This window comes from Plectropomus leopardus, chromosome 17 (assembly GCF_026936395.1).
Source record: "Plectropomus leopardus strain MGB_pleo_1.0 chromosome 17, ASM2693639v1, whole genome shotgun sequence".
NCBI classification, from domain to species: Eukaryota; Metazoa; Chordata; class Actinopteri; order Perciformes; family Serranidae; genus Plectropomus; species Plectropomus leopardus.
Window position 1 is genome coordinate 13,518,313 of NC_142192.1, and position 19,481 is coordinate 13,537,793.

Consider the following 19,481-nt stretch of genomic DNA (forward strand, 5'->3'; position numbering starts at 1 on the left):
AAAAACCTATAATTACCGCTTTGCCATTCTATGCACCTGCCAAGCAGCACTTACAGGTTACATACGTGTCTGAAAACATGGATGTTTCACACATATTCCCCCTTGCAGCATGGAAAATTTGCACAATCAGCACAGCTCCAAGGTGGACACCAAAGATTAGTGTCACCAATTCAGTATCATGCCAAATGTCTGCCCTTCTGTTCCTGAGTTATGGCGTTGAGTAATGACTGGAACGTGTTTTTGCAGAACACTACGCTGTCACAGTGAAGTTGACCTTTGAACTTTTGGATATAAAATATTATCACTTCATTATTTTCTCCTTTTAGACATTTATGTTATATTTTTGTCCTCAGTCTCGAATCAGTTCATTCTTGAATTCAAGTGGATGTTTGTGCCAAATCTGAGGAAACTCCTTCAAGGCCTTCCTGAAATATTGTGCTCATGAGAATGAGACAAAATGCAAGGTCACGGTGACCTTAACTTTTGATCACCAAAATATAATTAGTTCATCCTTGACTAAAAAGTAGATGCTTGTGCCAAATCTGAATAAACTCCTTCAAGATGTTCTTTAGATATCACATTGACAAGGATGAGACAGATGCAAGGTCATAGTGACTCTGACCTCTGACCACCAAAATTAAATCTGTTCATTGTTGAGTCCAAGTGGAAGTTTGTGCCCTGTTTGAAGAAATTCCCTCAAGGTGTTCATGATATCACATGTATCAGAAAGGGACACATAGACGGACAGATGGACAACATTAAAAAACATTATGTCTCTGGCAACAGCTTTTGTCGGTGCAGAGGCATTAAAAATAGAGGACATAATCCTCAAAAAATGATTAAGGTAAATTAGAAACTGTGACATTACACAGTTCTCCAGCATGTCTTATCCCTAAATACTAATATCAGCATTGGTCAGGCCATAAAACCAACCCACAGCCCAAACTTTCCCTTAGCTCAACACTACTATAACTGAGGACACAATTCAGCATATGCCCCTGGTGTTTCTTCTGCAAGGACAATATGCTGCAGTGCAGTACAATAACCGGGTCTGTGGGGTTGTAGCGTTTTGTCTTCTCACCAGTACGGAGGAGGACTTTTGGAAGCGTTGCAGCAGATTTTTCTGCACCAGGCTGAGTCGTTTGCCCCTGGCCTTCCTGCGTAGGACACTCTGCACCCGTGCTGATGGACGCTGCTTGGGCCGCAGCCGCATCCGGTGGTTGTCAGGCTGCAGCCACTGATAACAGTACGAGCACACTGAGGTGCTCTGCAGCAGACTGGAGGATTTCTCCTTCAGTAGTGCTGAGAAGAGAAGAGAAAGAACGCCTGAACACTAAATGGCACCGCTACGTATTGATGTGGTTTTGGCTGGCATGGACCTGTGTGTGTGTGTGTGCGCGCGCGTGTGCGTGCGTGTGCGCGTGTGTGGTTGTATGAGTTTGATCCTACCAGGCAGTCTGCTACAGACAGCTGGCTGACTCAGTGTGTTTGGCTGAGGGTTTATTGAGGTTTATCAACCTTGACAAGCTGGTGACAAAGTCCTACTTACTACTGCATTCAGTTCTTCATGGCTATTACACTTTAGGGTTTTACTGATGGAACATGCACAAATGAAAACAGGACAAAAATTAAAAAGTAAAATTTGTCAATGATGTGCAGGTGACTTAACTTACCTTTATTCTTGACAGGCCACTGCCTAGAGAAGAAAAACAGGAGACAAGATGAGACATTTTGAATAGATACTTATACCAGATTAGAGTAAAATTAATCACTAACTGAGTTTAATGTTGAAAACCATTAGTAAAAGATAATTAAGAAGTCAATCTTAAATGATGACAGCCTATCTTGAATACTTTTTGGTTCTCTAAAATACTGGAAAAAAAGCATTTATAAGTATTTCAACATGCATATTAATGTATTTCAAAATGCCCTCTCAATTTGCATTATAACAGGTCCTTTCACACTGGAACAATGTTAAATGACAGGGAAAGGATAAACCATGATGTTTAAAAATATGTAATTAATTTAACTGAAAGAAACTGGCAGATAAGAACTCTGTTAAAATTAAAGCATGCATATAAACGCATTCAAAGATGGAAACACCAATTGGAAAAAAAACTTTGTCACAGACAGCTCTTTCCATTGTGCACAGTGGAAAACGTGCCACCGGAAAATCAAATAGGACTCTCCCAAACAATATAGGGTAACCCCCCACATGGCTGCCTCTGCGACCATGAGGCTACCTCTAACTTTGGAACGCTTGCAATGACATATTGTGAAAACATTTTGACTAAGCCACAGCTAAGTCCTGCTAAAATTAGCTCTGGGCTTAAATCGATGTAGGGAAATTTACTGTCCAGCTGCACGTGTGACAGAAAGAGGGAGGAACGAGGCTGGCTGTTTGTGGAGGGGAGGAGGAGGCATGGGGTCGACTTTAATCTGGAGTTGACCTGCTGGCTGCTGCTGCGTCTGGCGACAGCGGTTTGTTGACGCTCTTCACTTGCATTCTTAATAACCCCATACATGACATGGTGCATTATATTGCTAGATGAGGTGCAGGGTGGAGAGAGATCTGCAACATATGTGCTATCACTCATCCCACAGTCTGAGTCACTGTCCCTTGATCCCCCCAAATTTAATAATCAGTGACTGGATTAAACTGCCAGATTATATACAAGCCCTGTCAGAAGTTGTTCAAGGACGGCGTGGTGTAGTGTGACTCTGTCGAGGACAGACAATGACTCACACGTCCAAAAAAACACTTTTCAAAGTTGCTCAGAAAAAAAGCCTCATCATCCTTTTCTGATATAAAAGAAATTTAGAAATTTAGCAGGTTTTGAATATGATGTTGGAAGTGGGTGCTTCTCTATTTATAATCAATGATCATTAGGTGCACTTGACCCCACTGAAAAATACATACAAAACATATAAAACCACACATTCTTTATTGCTTTGCAATACCATAAAAACAAATTCTACAAAAGGCTATGAACCAAGTATGAACCCAAGTTTATGTCTGACCGTTTTGAAGCCTTTAGTTTGGCATTTTGGCCATCGGCATCTTGTTTTTTGGAGCTAGAAGGGACCATATTCGAACGAGAGGGTGGAGCTCTGGAGGAGCGAGTGCTGGATCTGACAGTGGCAGCGAAACTAGTTGCGATTAATCATCTTTTTTTGATCACCTGTTTTCAATTCCATTATTTTACATTACAAAACATTCATGAAGTCCATATAGAAGGTAAAGCAATTCCTACCAGATTGTCTTGATTAGGTATCAAATGACAGAAAAAAACTGCATGGGCTAAATAAATAAATAAATTAAGTAAAGTGGGCATGTCTGTAAAGCGAAGACTCGTGGGTACCCGTAGAACCCATTTTCATTCAGCTATCTCGAGTTCAAAGGTCAAGAAACCCCTGTTCAAACACTGTTCAGTTTCTCCATTTCAAAAATGTAGCCTAATTTTGGAGCATTATTCAGGCTCCTTCGTGAGAAGCGAGCATGACATAATACTGGATTCCTTGAGTCATTTCATATGATACCAGCGTCATCATTCACAGTAAAACTCAGCCCGGTACAGCCTCTTAAAGACAGGAATACTGGCTTATGATAAAAAAAAAAGTTACTTACGGCCCTAATCGCATCCCGATTAACGCGTTAACACCGACAGCCCTAACTGAAACTACTGATTGAGATCATAAACTCATTAGGAAAATGTTTACTGAGGTAATAAATCAAGTGAGAAGTGGGGTTATTTTCTCATAGTCTCCCCTGCTGGCCATTTAATATAATGCAGGTTTAAGGCACCTTTGCATAGGCTTCACTTTTCAGACCCAGAGGCTACATCCCCCTCTCTGACACAGTCTATGCTATGAACAGACCACTGATGACTCGAGTGTAGAGAAGCTGGATTCTTTTGGGAATGTTGTTTTCCCACAGTCTCTCTTCCCGCTGCTCCCCTGATGAGCCAACTCTCAGAAATGGCACACCGCAAAGACCTCTTCCACAGCACTAATCTTATTATCATACTTGTCATGCATCTCCTTTTAAGTGCACACTTAGTTGTGGTGATGAACACTGAAGATATGGGGCCTAAGAAGATATGGAGGTGGGGGTGGGGGGTTGCTACAATGTAATTGGAGACAGAAGTGCTGGCTGAGGCAAAGTGCACCAAATGAAAAGCACTATTAACATTTTATTGCTACCATCAGGGAAAACAGTGCAACTGCTGGCATATTCTGAAGAACCTTCACTGATGCTTGTAACTCAGAGATATTTAGACACAACGGTCAGGTTCAGGTAGTGGTGCGGTCAGCGTCACTTGGTGTGTCACCAGATATTGTATCCTTCTATCTACAGCACAGACCAGCAGGGCTCCAATTTATCAGCTGGACGTGACACAGAAAGAGGCCAGCAGGTGCCTCCCAGTCTAGAGCTCTCTGTACGGGTGGAGATGTCTGCTGGCTCCCGCTGAGAGGAGCCGTAAAACGAGAGATACAGTACAAGGAGAGATGAGAGCAAGCGGTTGTATCGGGGGAGAGAGGGAAAATAGTTTTCAAAAGGTGCTGGCAGTGGGGCGGAAAAAATGTAGTGACCTTTTTTGAAAAAATCAAAGACAAAGACCGTCTGTCGCCTAAAGCATGAATCATAACTCTGGTGATCCCTGACTCTCAATTTAGCACAAACTTCAGGTCATTTGAATATGTCCAATAATTTGGTTTATTACCTGCAGAACTTCCCATCGGCCTCAACTGTACTTTGCGTTTGGTGCTAATTAATTAATATCAGAATCCCAACATGCTAAATTAAGGTGGTACAAATGGTAAAAATGATATCTGATAAACATGGCCACTGTGATTAGAGGTGTAAGAAAACACTGACCCACTTGAGTATTGTTGTTAATTATGTTTTGTGATACTTTATCAATTCTCCTAAATACTGTATCACTTTTTAATTGTCCTTTTTTTGTTTTGTGGTGTACCTAAAGGACCATGCATGCACTTATTTTATTTTATTTTTTTTTTACAGATATAGGCAAATGTTAATTCCTTTACTCTGATTGCACAAAATGTCATGCTATGATGTCTGATGTTACAGTGACTGTGGTGATGAATACAAATGCAGACAGAACTTTTCTAATTGCGTGATCATTTATGAATATGGCGGTGTGCTTGTTACAACATCACAGTTTTCCTAAAATAAGATTAAAAACTAGAATTTAATCTGATCAGTTCATCCAGTGGATGTTTGTGCCAAAATTTGAGGAAATTACTTAAAATCTTTTTTGAAATATTCTGTTCGAGAGAATGAGATGGATGCAAAGACACAGTTGACCATAACCTTTGACCGCGAGAATATCTGTCTATATATTTATATATCTAGATAGATAGATAGACAGATATCAATTCATATCTGAGTCCAAATACACGTTTGTGTCGAATATGATGTTATTTTGTTATTTGGGACAGACAGACAACCAAAAAACATAATGCCTCTAGCCACAGCTATGCCAGCATGGATGCATAAAAATTGTAATATATTGTCTACATAGCAATATATTTAATGATAAACCCGGTAACAAGATGCTTATCTCATCAGAATCTTGCCAATTCATGGCACTAATGTGAGAATGAAAGCAGCACTGTGCCTAAGGAGCTGCCTGTAAGTCTTTAGGACAAAAACGGGGCTTTTTGATAAACATGCAATCTATCTGAACGCATCTCTTTTGGCTCTAGGAAATCATAATGGTAATCCTTCACTATTGTCAGACATTTTGCACAAATAAATTAAATTAATTAATGGAGAAAAAATAACTGTCAAGTTATTTGATATTAAAATTAATAGTTGCAGCCCTACTCTGCTTTAAAAACTGCTTGCCTAACAAAGACCTCCACAGATATGTAACAGCTCCAATACCTTTGGCTGATATTCAATTATCAGTATCAGATATATCAGTATCAACATAAACAATATGCTGGTCTCTCGGAAAGAAAATAACAATGCAGAGAAAAAGCAGCTGAGGCTTTTGAAAAGTCACGTCACTATGACATTGTTTTTCCTGCAGACATCCTGCGTGTTTTGGTTATCAGAACAGTCAGTGAGGCCCAGTGACCACACACACAACTATGAATATGAACTTACTGGAAAACAGCTTTACCAGTCTGGCAACATGAGCCACAATAAAAGTGACGTCAGTTCACATACAAGGACAAACACACACACACATGAAACAAGCTGTCACGTTCACTCAATACACTCCTAGAAACACACACGCACGCACACACACACAGACCACTAACAGTGGACTGCTATAATTCAGTGAAAGCCTTTACTCAAAGTTAACACTGATAAAATGTTTTACTGAAACCAAAAACTACTTAAAACTCACTGTGACCCCGATGCTAACATACAAAAACAATCAGTCATCATCAGCCTGACGGAAAGTGAAGACAGTGACAGAGGGCAAGTAACACGATCTCCAAACAAATACGTGTAGTTGTTAGTATGAGTACAACCATGACACGAAACACTCCAGTGACGCATGACCAAAACCATAACTGGAGAAAGCGAAGACAGTGGAAACCCCCAGATGAACGCGGGGTGACAGTTGTGGTTCATTAGGACTGAAAACATCACCGACCACAGAGAAAAGCTATTTTAGTGGATGCTGACAAAAACATTTTCATTTCCCCTCAGGTTAACTTATCAACTGTGTCCAAGACCTCTGTCTGAAACGTTTATACTTAACTATAATTCCTGAATTCCTGATATGCCTTCCATATTATCACTCTGGATGAAGATCAGATTCAGTAGTCAACTAGCTTATCACACTTAAGGGTGAGTTTTGGCTCTGGCCGCTAACCGAGTCATCTCTGCCAGGCGCTTTGGCACAAAACCAGCCAGATCCTACAGCCAGTGGTCCAAACATTCAAATTCGTGTCCTGCCTGCTCGACAGCCGGTGGTTATAGTTAAATGTGGTCAAAATGTTCTCCATAACCACATTTCATCATAGCCAGGGAATCTGTGGAATAGATCAATGCATCAAAATAGCAGTGGGCTCGCACACATCCGTAAAATGACCCTGACTTTGGGGTTTCACTACGAAAACCTCTGTTTTTGTTTCCATTCATGGCCGTGCCCACAGATTTCCTGGCTCAGGTGAAAGTGAAAACAAGCTGGAGGATACAGGGACGTGGCTGGAACCCAACTCAAACACACAAGAGTCCATACACACACTTTTACACACTTTAAATGCACTAATACCCATATATACTATGATACAGAAAATTAGAGCGCTCAGACGGTACAACTGTAAATATGCAGGGCTTACACACACACACACACACACACACACACACACACACACACAATCTATTTCTGTCTTTGAGGCGCACACACACACACACACACACACACACACACACACAGAGACTAAGGCTTAAGCGGATTTTTCATGAAATTACTTTTAGCTTTCTACTCAATAAGGCAATCAAAACTGTGAGGGATACACCATCAGAGGAAATACTAACAATTATTATTATTAATAATAATTCCTAAGTTGGCAAAAGCAATAAATTTGAAGCAGTGAGCTGTAAATGATGATCCAAATTAGAAACTTAATTAGTATTGTGCTTTATTCTGATAGGGATGAAAAGACTTGACTACTAGAGGCTAATTAGATACAGTTGGAGAAGATGTGGTTCTCTGTATGGGTCCTTTTGACAACCTTGCAAAAGATACAAGAGAAGAGACAGACTTTACAGACTGTCTGTCTCTTCTACCCGATGATTAGAGGGACTGTCTTTGCTTGCAGCACTATGTTTTCCTTATGGTGCATTGTTTGTTAGGAAGGTGTTGTGACCTCCCCTGTGAAATCTATTTCACTGTGCAAATGCATGAGATTGAATGACAGTGAAGTCGAGCTGAATGCGTCAGTTGCAATAGCTCATACATGCTGCACAAACATTACATCTTTTAGGGGAAACACACTGCATGTTTCGAACCCCCTGATGAATGCTGACCAACAAGACAAAATGGAAATTTACAATATCCCTCAAAGAGAAACGATCAAGATAAGAATACAACTTTACTCCTGCATGACCATTGACCCAAACTACCTCAACATCTCCAAGAACCAGAGATGCAAAGACAAACTTAAATCCCACTGTGAACTCTGATCTAAACTAAAATATAGTTTGGATTTTGTCTAAGGACAATTAATGCAAACAAGTACAAAAGCGGATCAAGATAGACCTGGCTCTCTCTCTTTCTCTCAAACTCAGACCAAACTCCTATCAAACTAAAATTTCTTCAGAAACATGGTATAGTGCACTGTTTGGCTGTAATACAAAAATTTGTTAACAAGAAGTGGGAACCATACTGTTTCCTGTATTGTCAAAACCAAGGCTAAAAATACTGAGATCAAACAGTAAAACTAAGCAGCGCTGATAACATTTTGTTTCGAAACATGTTTTATCTTATTGTTTAAGTGTAATTTCACATCACTTATTACCAGCTGACCGCCTTTTTGTTTTCTGTGTTAAAACAGACAAGCTTGCATTACATCACCCACCGGGGGAGCATTTATTGGTCCACTGCTGCGCAGTGCATTTTGGTAGTTGCAGGTTTTCTACCTCTTGGGCGAAAGTGAATGCCACAGTCCCTATCCTCTGCTGTCTCTGGTCATGATACACCAATTTCAAGTTTTTGAATATTTCTACTGTACTCACAGCCCTATGCACATTCAAATATAATATTAAGTATTACCAGTAGCCACTGCAGCTACACTAACAGCAAGCTTCACAACAAGAGGCACAAACCAATGTTCAAACAACAACAATATCTTGATTGTGCGGCATCACTAAAGACTGTAATAAGCGAGCACAAGCACCAGCAGCAGCCAAATCTTACTCATGGACTAGTTGTTTTTGCGAAGGTACAAACACAATGATAAACCAAGCTGTGAATGCATATCAGTCACTGATGATCTGTCAACAAGATGGATGTAACACATCCTCATATGGGCAAATTGACAAAAGCAGTGAAAATATGAGCATGACGCATAATCATATTCAAATATAAAATGCACAGACATGTGATAAGATGAGGAACACTACAAACAATCACAGCCAATTCTCAAGCAGATGTACATATTCAGCCATTTGAACAGTGGTTCAATGTTTAAAACAAAACAAACAAGAAAACAATGACAATAGAGTCCCACCACTACAGGTTATCAATTAAAAATTGATTGGTCTTTTAAAGCACGGTGCAGCACTGGACATCAATTGAATTGGTTACAGATACTTTTCAATAATGTTAAAGGTCTGTTAACTATCATTTATATTTGTTAACACGCCAATAAAACAAGCCCGTAATTTGATTATGACCACAAGAAATGCTGATTTTTTGTTTCAAAGTCTATCCGGTCATTTTAATGTTTAAAAATTGATGTAATACACTCAGTTACTTTTTAGATCAATTTTATATGTACACTATATGATCAGTTCAAGTTAACAATTATTTCTACTTTTTAAAAATGCTCATCTTAAAAATGCTCAGCTCAAACAAAATGGTCTCTCCTCTATCACAGATGGCTAAAAAACAACAGTGAATGGGCAGTAAGGTGTAAACATCTCCAGAAATGGTGATGTAGTTGTCTGCAAGTAACTGCAAAGCAAAGATAACCCAGGAATCGAGCATGTCCAGTCATTTATTCATTTCTAGAATTAGTTGAAAGTGTATTATAATGGTAAACATTTTTTAATAAAGTTATTTGTTGAAGAGAGCAGCCTTGTGAGTACATCTGCATGGTCATATCGATGCAAAAACAGTGAACAATCCGCACAGAAAAAGTCATTTTAGCTCAAAAATTCACTTTAAAACCACCACATTGGTAACCTATGAATTTATTTCCCCTATTTAATTGTTATCGGTTTCCAAAATCCCCATATTGGTGGTGCACTAATTTATAGGCTATGGTGTGAATTGACCGACAGGGCCTTGTTGTGCTTTCTTCTGGTGGATGTCTCATCTCGCCTACTGTATGTCACCAGATAAGTTGTCTGTAGCCTGTAGGCACAGGGTTAACAGAGGGGAGCCTAATGTGAATTGTATAATTAGTCACTATTTAAACTCTACAGATACCATTTTAGAATAATGTTTTTAGTTATTGTACAGTTGTAAGTAAATACACAACACTCTAACTAATGTTAGAAAATAAAGATTTCAGTATATTGTTCCCGCCATAAACACAGGTATCACATTAGCAGGACTGCTAACACTGGTCGAGCTCCACCACCTAGTGCCGACATGCTGCTATTACATCAATACAGGACACACGATAAGGACTCAGCTGTCAAAGTGAAATTCAAGTAGCATTTTGAACAAAGTTTCTTACAGGAAGTGCCGTGATAGCTCCGGGCATTTTTCTTTATACAGCAAGGACGCCTTCAACAGAAAGTTGGCTGACTGTTCTTCAGGAGGTGTCTTCATTTTCACACAGGGTAACTGCGACTCGTGAAAAACTGTAACTTCCCTACAAAAAAGAGCCGTGTCAAAACTTCTTCCGGAAACGTTAAAATGACAAACGGGGTGAAAATTAAGGTTAGTATACGGGAACTGCAGCGACCGGTAATTGCTGTATAAGTCTTACATTCAGTTTAGATAAAAACGGTGCTACCGCTGAGTTGCTGCAAATCCACGCTGCGTCGCAACATTGTGACGTCACCCACCGTGCATTATGGGAGCTTGAGTAAATCGGAGGCACACTGCGGAGCTACTGTATTGTTCTGTAGCTTACTGGTATTTACTGTGACAGATCATTCTCTCCTACTTACTGGAAAGTCCTTAAAATAGACTAAAATCAAATGGATTGAAAATGATGAAATAAAGATAAAATAATAATAATAATAATAATAATAATAATGATAATAAATCCTAACAAAACATGGCCGGTATTCTCTCGGATAACGCAGTGTACAGATATGGAATGCTAAAGAAGTCATTAACTTTAGAAAATTTTAAGAGAAAATTTAATTATACATATATATTTATTCTTGTTACCTTTTGTCTTTGCTTTGTGTTGTGTGTGTTTCTGTTTTATTTTTATTTATTCTGTTGTATTTTTCTGTAAAATTTTAATTTAGGTATTTTCTTTGTTCTCTTCTTCCTCTGTTATTGTATAAACCTCTGGCTTCTTGACCTCTCTTGACACATTTCTTTTTCATTTCTTTCGCATTTTTATCCATCTGGATTTTATGCCTTTTTTCAACTGTGCACAAATTAACTAACAAATAAATAGATAAATAAATAAATGTGTACGCATTTTTATTTTTTATTTTTTTGTTTTTGTTTTTTTTTTTTGGAAGACCAACCTGATTTAGGATGAACTTTTAAAATGCTTGTTCAAGGCTCATTTATAAAGAATTAGGTTACTAACAGCCCCAGTCTGGGATCCACACTTGTGATAATTTATCAGACAGCAATGTTACAGCCAAAGTTAAATACTTACACACGAACTCATGTCTGCATTTCCGAGATAAGTTATTAATTTACCGCAGCCCAGCTCTATTGAACAGATATCCTTTGATGTCATCATTCCTTAGATCTTATTGGACAGTAAGAATTACCCGATGTTAGACGACAGTGGGGCTGTATTGACATCATTATTGCTGTATCCTGCGCACTAACAAACCAGGTTCCCTGAGTCCACAACACACATTAACCTATGCCATCCGGCAAGGACTCGAGGTATCGTTTGAGTCCACAAAACCCCCAGCAGGATCCAGTGAAATGATTGCATCGGGGATCAGAGGGAATTCTGCTGGGAGGAGAATGAGCTACAATGTGAAATTGGATATTTTGAGGCAGCGGGGAGGGAGAGCCTACCGAGTGCGCACCGATGGGTACCCTCTGGGGTGCGGATACCACATGAAGCAACCCGGTCAGACACACGCCCGGTGAATCAGAGACGGGAGATGACAAGACAATAAGTTGCAAGGAGGTTTTGTTCGAGACAATAGGGGGACTTCATTCAGCACGACAATAGATGGGCTACTTCGCCCGCTCTGCTCCTCTCAGGGTGCCCAAGGACTGATCGCCGGACCGGTGCGTTTTACGCACATCTTTTCCCGGAATCCACCCTGCCTAACGGTTAGTCACATTTATTTATGACAAATGCTGCAATTTTAGTCAAAATCGGATAATTCAGCCTCATCGTAGCCTCTTATAATTTATCATGGTGCCACTGGAACTTGATTTAAAAAGAAAAAATGCCTCTGACGGCATCCTTTTATCGTTAAGTTACAATTTCCATCCTTTTGTTCCTTTTGGAACTTTTGCATACAACATGGGGCATAAATATACAATACAAACAGCACAGAGTTTATGATTTCATGTTCATTGGTATTCTATTTGCATTATTTCTAGACGCATTTCGTTATTTATAGCCTTTAAAATGTTCTTCGCAGGTTATACTTCTTTCTTTGTGATGAATGTGTTCGTGTGTCTGTTTATGGATGGAAGGAGGAGAAGAAGGGGGCTGCCACCACACACTGAAGAGATATTAAATCACTGGGCCAGTATAGAGCGCACAGAAACTGATAGAGTAAGCTAAAGTGTGAGGGATTGCTTCTCACTTTGTCCGCGAGTAAATCTTCACTTTATCAGGCGCTGTCAGGCAGGCGCTTCCTCACAAGATTGAAATAGCCAAGCGGTGCAGCTCCTCCTAAGTGTAGTCCGCGGATAAACGGATTTTCCCTCACTACAGGACTAAATTGACTCGCGATTCCGAGGGAGAGTCAGACAGACAGACAGACAGGTAGGCAGGCAGACAGACAGAGAGACAGAGGTTGGTGCTCAAAGTGCGACCATATCCCGTCTTCACTGCCGACATGAAAAAGAGCCGGGAGAACAGTGATGGAAAGGTAGGCTGACTATTATTCACTGATTCTGAAGTCTCGCAGTAAATTGGCACAAATGAATGTTGTTATGTTGAGATGATGAAAATGCATGATCAAAGACTTGTAGAATACTTCTCCACTGGTTTGTGCAGTTAGAAATGAAGCTAATTTTCCTGCAGGGTACATGAACCCTGCAGTCTGTGGAGATCAATCATTTAACTATAAGGCATGGTGTTAGGAAGTCTTTGAAGGCAGCCTGGAGATGTGAAGAAATGTATTTCCACACATTAGAAATCCAATGGATGCTTTTGAGTCCACCATGAGTTGTGCACATTTGTAGATTCACCAGTGGGACCCTAAAATTGCCCTGCGCTGACTCACAGATGATAGAAGCTGCAGCCCTTAATATAATAATGCACCACTCATTGAGCCACCAATTGTCTCCATTGTGCTGTGGTTTCACTGGTGCCAGCAGGACTCTTCTTTCACCTATATGGAGGACCTCACAAGGGGAGCAGAGACACATCCAAAAATGTCCTGTCAGCATCTGCAGGGAAAAGCCAATCCCAGCAGCCATCGAGCCAGCTATCACTTCTGAAACGCAACACCAACTCCAATAGTGCTGAGAAAGCTCGGGAGAAAAAGGCACAACGCACTGTGAATGTGTGTGCTTAAGTGCACGATTATAATCGGCTGTGTGTGTTGTACATCTTTGCGATGACTTCGCGCTGTCGTGCAGCTATAACAACTCAAGGGTCCACTTCAATCAGTTTTTCTCCTGCATACTGATGCCAGGCACAGATATGCATTTGTCTGCAGGCTGTTATCTGAGGTCATTTCCCTGCAGAACTCCCTGACTTCACACATCTCCAGCTGGAACATTGCTGAGTTTAACAGTCTATACCCTATAATGAGTGTAATTATCCACTTGAATTAATAATTAATAGCGAGAAGGTCATTCAGTCACTCAGTTTTTATGCTGTGTACTGATAACTGGCTGCATATGTTTTAGTCATTAGTGCATAAACAGTGCAGTCTTGCTAATCCGTAGCTTATTTACTACTTTTTAGCAGCTAGTCCCTCTGTTTTTCCTCCTGTGCAAACATGTGTGCATGAACACATGTGTGCATGTTTGTATTCCAGACCTCTACTCCTTAGTTATGAAAGCATTTCTCATTTTAATGCATCATTTAGAGAGCAAGCAATCCTCAAGCAACCCCCTGCTTGTGATGCACTTATTGCAGCCATTCTTCAGATCACCGTGTGGATGAATGGTCTGATGCAGGAGCACAGACTACGAGAAAACCAAGGTCACAGCATCCCTCGCTCAAGTGCTTCGTTGCGTCTTTGGGAGTGAACGAATATTCATTTAAACATCACTTCAAGGACTCCATGTTCAACTTCATCCTCAATCAGTGGGATGAGAAATCCTTTTTCAAAGAGCCACTGTGCAAGATCAATATAATTTTATAGTCAACATTTGAAGTGATTACACCCTCAGTGGAGATTATTTGTGAAGAGGGCTGAACCACTCAACTGTTACTGGAAGCTGCAAGCCAGGAGACTTCATGGTTTTCTTTTGCTATTTTAAATAAAAGCACGTACTGTGCTTCTTGTTGAAGATATGTGAAAACTCAAAAGAAAGTGATCTGGTTATTCGACCTTGTTACATCCTTTGGCACAGTTTTTTTTAAACCAGCACCCTAGAGCATAATTCTTTATAGATCTTATCATCAACGTCCATTTTTAGGCAATAAGCGGATGTGTTTGTGTGTCTCAAACAAGTGTACATTCTGAACATATGCACTGGCTGCTGTGTGCACTTGGGAAGCAGAGCTGCTGGTACAGATTATTTTGCTTCACCATGCATAATCAGGTTGAGGGGGAACAAAGATGTTGGTTCTACAAGCACTGTTTGTTTGGATCAGGATGATCCGGGCATCCAGGACCCAAGAGAACAGTGGCTCTTTCACAAGACACCAAGGGAAAGGGACCCAGTGGAGGGACCAGCTAAGGTCTTTGTAAAAGGTTGTGTATCCCTGGAGAATAACAAGGAGAGGCATAGCAAGGAATAGTAAAGCCTTCTGCCATTATGTGCTTTTCATAATGAAATGATTGAAGGTTAGCATTGAAAGACATGCCCTGAAAAGCTTTGAAAAGCTTTATATGAGTACACAACTTTCATGGTGAAATGGCTACAGTAAACCTCTTTGAACATCAGTTTTGAACAGGTATGATGGGAAAGTTATTGTGTTTGACAGATGCCAAACAGTCAGCTTTGGGTTTAACTAAATGTCTGACCCATGATTTGATGTATACAATGGTTGTCATTTCAAGGTCCCGTGTGTCGGATTTTGGGAAATATATTGGCAGAAATGAAATATAATATAATAAGTTTGTTTTTTGGGTGTGTAATCACCTAAAAATAAGTATTGTTGCGTTTTCATCAGCTTAGAATGAGGCATGATATCTATATAGTGAGCAAGAAGAGACTTCTACAAATAATTCGTCTCCTGGTAAAAACCTTTTGAACAATGCAGGGATTTTGGCTACAGTCTGCAATTGCCACGGTTAAATGCCAGCAAATCCTATGAATCCTACACACTGCTCATTTAAAGTCACTGTTAAAAGCTGCTGGTTGAATGTCAGACTTAAAAGTTGCAAGTTATGTCTCAAACTATGGTGTAAAATCTTATGCTGTCTGTTTGTTTGTAAGCTCCCTGCAGCCTTGCTTTAAGAATAAATGAATGGGCACAAAACCTCACACCCAAAGTGGCTGCCAGACCTTTCTTTTCCCTCTTAAGTCAAATCCCAGACAGCTAACGGATTGTTGCAGAGCCAATCTTCAAGGCTGAGCGACCTCAAGCACACAGACGTATTTAATGCACATGTATGGATCCACATGCAAATGAACGCAAAGTTTCATACTGTCGTCACTGTTAAATTATGGATGGAGCAAGTGATGTGTTTTGCCTTATGTGATGATGAACAGCCTGAGTAATTGCTGTTAGTTATTTGACAGCTGTATTTTTTTTTTCAATTAGGCCCTTGACTTTGTGGACTGTCTCATTATGAACATGTTTATACAACAGTGATATTAATAAACATAAACTGCAGATGAAGTTGGGGCAAGACAGGGGCACAGGCTTTATGTAAATTGGTGAATCTGGTATGCTGATTGAACTTTTTTTCCTCCATCTATTTCCTCGTGAATGTAGGATACTATCTGTGTTTTCTTCACCGTCTCCTCATGATATGCCAGCAAACTAAAATCTGCCTCATATCACAAACTGATCGGAGGAGCCACACCATTGTTGCAGCTGGCACAATGCGCCATTGTTGAATTGTCCATTGTGTGCATCTCTGAATAGAGGAGGATCTTTTTAAATGATAAGGTTTCTGTTAAAGGGACGCATGGTGTGTTTCCATTACACTCTGTGTGATCATTGTCCTGATTACGGAGAATAAGTGGGACTTATTACTCAACATCAATACTTAAATTACAAGTCCCATTAATTGCACACTGGGACTGCGGCAATTTTCGCCTGCCAAAGTCGTTTCAGTTCAGTCAAAAAGCCATTGTTGCTGCAGTAATGACAGGCAATTCACGTAAACGATTAAACACACAATCTGGGTGGCCTCTTTCCTTACCAGTTGTGTTGAGCAGTTTCCAGTAATACGCCACCCATTATTTCTCACTGTTTTTTGTCAAATGTCCTGCATGAAAGTAGAGATGCACTGTGACTTCGATTACAAAAGGAACCGATGCCCGGTATTGCCTTATGCACTTGATGTAGGGGATCAGTTATTCCTGAGAGCAAACTTCAAAAGCATCATTCCCAAGCATCGCGCAGCCTTTTTCTCTCCTCTCTGATAAAATATCTGTGCAATTCTATCTGACACTGTTACCTTTAAAGCATCCAAAGACTTTACTCTGACTCCAAACCTAATCAAAGCCCCAACTGTAATTTATTTTTCAAAATATGTATTCTCTGCTAAAATCTTTTTATTCAGAATAGAGGAAAAAGGGTTAAATGAATCAAATTTTACCCCTGGCTGTCCTCTACTTTCTTTTTTTGTGTGCTTCGTCCTTCAGCTCCTTTCATCTGTCCTCTGAGTTCATATCCCTGTAGTCTCAAATCTAGGTTGGACCCATTTTCATGTAAGATCTAGGCAAGAGAAAGATAGTCATGTAATTGCCAAACTGTACTGCATCACAAAAGCAGAGGTCTGGTTTAACCAGCGTAGCTGATGCAAGCATCTCTGACAAGACGGGGGGATTGGAGAACGATCCCGACGGAAATACACCACATCAGAAAATTTGGGGTAAATGTCACAGACAAAAAAGGGTGGTCGATTGTTTTTGTTGTTTTGCCTTGTTGATGTTCCTTCTGCAGATACGAGGACATGTCTGTGAAGCCATGACATTTTCAGACCTTTGTTTGTGATACGCGCAGCTTTGAGTTCACTCGGCTTTGACCTTTTCATGCCAGTTACATGGCGGACTCCCCGAGAGAGATGAGCAGAAAGTGAGAGAGAATAACTTGGGGGCGATTTGGGAATTTATTGCATGCCTTTTTGACAACAAACTAATTCCCCATGAGAGCAATAAACAGTACAATCTTAAGTTTTGCTTGCACACATTTGTGATTTTTAAGCCCAAATCACCCCAACCGATCTGAATTCTTTCCAAGGCACAACCATAATAATGATTACATTTATTCCTAATGACACGCTCCAATTCTGCCACAGGGCTTCTATGTAAGGACATTTCAGACAGATCTTTTCCTGTGGACCCGTGGCACTAGTAGTCATTAACCTTCTAGTCAGGCAATCTGGGCCAAAGGAGCCTTTTTCTCTGGGTGTCGAGCAAGGTGGATATGAGATGTAGCTGGGAAGGCCAACCCCCTCTTCGCAAGGTGAAAAAGGCTATTTTCATTGGCCATGTGATGAATGTGGTGTCCATGGAGGTGCATCGCCCTTTTGGGGCTCTCTTTTTTCACTCTCATTCGGTCTCCATTAGTTCTTTCGTTCATTCTATTACCCCTCTTGTTCATTTTCCTTCCTGCTCCCCATGTCGTCCTCTAGTCCCACCACTCTCTGTCACTTTTTTCCTCTCATTTTCTCCCATCTGCTCCCCGTTTCTCTCACACAAGAACCTATTGTAATTGACTTTATCTCTCTCTCTGCCCCCTCCCTCTCCCCCTCATTTCCTTCCTCCGTGTCTTCCTCTCCACAGTGGATCAGCTGTTGCCGGCCCAAGCTGAAGGTGACCTGTTGGCTGGGCCAGGGGCTGCAACACAGGACATGGGTCCTGCCTCTCCTCCCCGCTCGTGTCTTGTGTTGCAGCCAGTGGAACAGCCTGTCTGTCTCTCTGCTTGTCTTTCCTCCCACCACTGATGGACTGAGCTCCAGAACAGATGGCTCCCACTAACCATGGACCTGTTGACCCCCTTCCTCACTTTACAGCGAGCTTTTGCCCTATTACTGTCAATGTCAAGTGTAGTTTTTAAAATCATTATATTGTCCTCTCTCACAGTTTAAAGGCAATAAAATACTAAAGAGAAAAATGTTACTCCTGTTATTTTGTGATTATAACAGTTTGATTCAAGGATTTGTTTGGGGCTACCTTGTCTTTAAGTCGTGTTGTAACACCCTTTCAAAATAGGCTACTATTTCTGGGTCCAGACCTTGCACTGTTTACAATACAGTGCTGGGAGTCCAAAAAACCCCAAACTTGTCATTTTACTGCTTTCTGAACAATGAGTACAAGAGGAAGAAATGGCTGCAACAGATCTGGTAAGTCATATGTCTTAAATGAATGAAGAAAACCAAAGTTTTAGTGCTAGTGCTAACTTTAGCTAATGTTAACTACTTACTGTCAGCGCTAACCATTACCTGTTAATGTTAACTGAAATAACTCACAAAAACCAAACCCGATTCTTCTGGATATCCCAGATAAAAGCGAGGGGCTTCTTACTGTGTTTCTTGCGCTAACCAAGCAAGAGCATAGTTGATATTGCTGTCTACAGCTGGTTAACTTTACCTGTTAACAGTCATTCATTATATGCAGTGGTGGAATGTATATCAATCAAACTTTATATTAAATGTACAAACATTTTCATTTATATCACGTATCTGTACTTTCACACAGACAAAAAAAAAAAAAGTATACATAAATAAATAAGACTTTTCCCACTACATCTGTTCAGCTATTTTCTGTACTTTCTACTCAGAATGACATAAATGAATCCCAAATACAAGCAACCCTCCGTTACCTTTGATGGTTGATCAATCTCTCCAGTCCAAGACAAGTCATCAACTGTCTTCTTCCATATTGCCAGATGGTGGTTCTACATTTTCCCTCGGAAGTTTATAATGCAATCACTTCCTTGCAATGGAGAAGTCCAAAGTGCATTTTTGATTGCTTAGTGTGATTTGTTGAAACAGAATAATCCAAGACTGAGATGTTGAAGTTAGAGGAATGTTACACTTAACCATATTGTGATAGAGATGTTCATGTTTACTCCAGGAATGAATCATTTAAAATTCCAAAAATGTCTTAGAGCATTCCATAAAA

General features: G+C 40.3%; 1 protein-coding gene and 1 long non-coding RNA gene across 2 annotated transcripts in view; one reads left to right on the forward strand and one right to left on the reverse strand.

Moving 5' to 3' along the window:
• rmp24 (ribonuclease MRP subunit p24) overlaps positions 1-10,718 on the reverse strand; it is a 30,269-nt gene extending 19,551 nt beyond the window's left edge. The window contains exons 1-3 of the mRNA XM_042506575.2: positions 10,399-10,718; positions 1,674-1,696; positions 1,082-1,302 (exon numbers count right to left, since the gene is read on the reverse strand). Coding sequence (XP_042362509.1) covers positions 1,082-1,302; positions 1,674-1,696; positions 10,399-10,493 — 339 coding nt within the window. The 5' untranslated portion in view covers positions 10,494-10,718. The remainder of the gene's footprint in view (positions 1-1,081; positions 1,303-1,673; positions 1,697-10,398) is intronic.
• Positions 10,719-10,957: 239 nt separating this feature from the next.
• Positions 10,958-18,469, forward strand: LOC148186616 (uncharacterized). Its single transcript, XR_015779444.1, has 2 exons — positions 10,958-12,152; positions 18,141-18,469. It is a non-coding gene; the product is annotated as an uncharacterized LOC148186616 (long non-coding RNA).
• Positions 18,470-19,481: the final 1,012 nt, after the last annotated feature.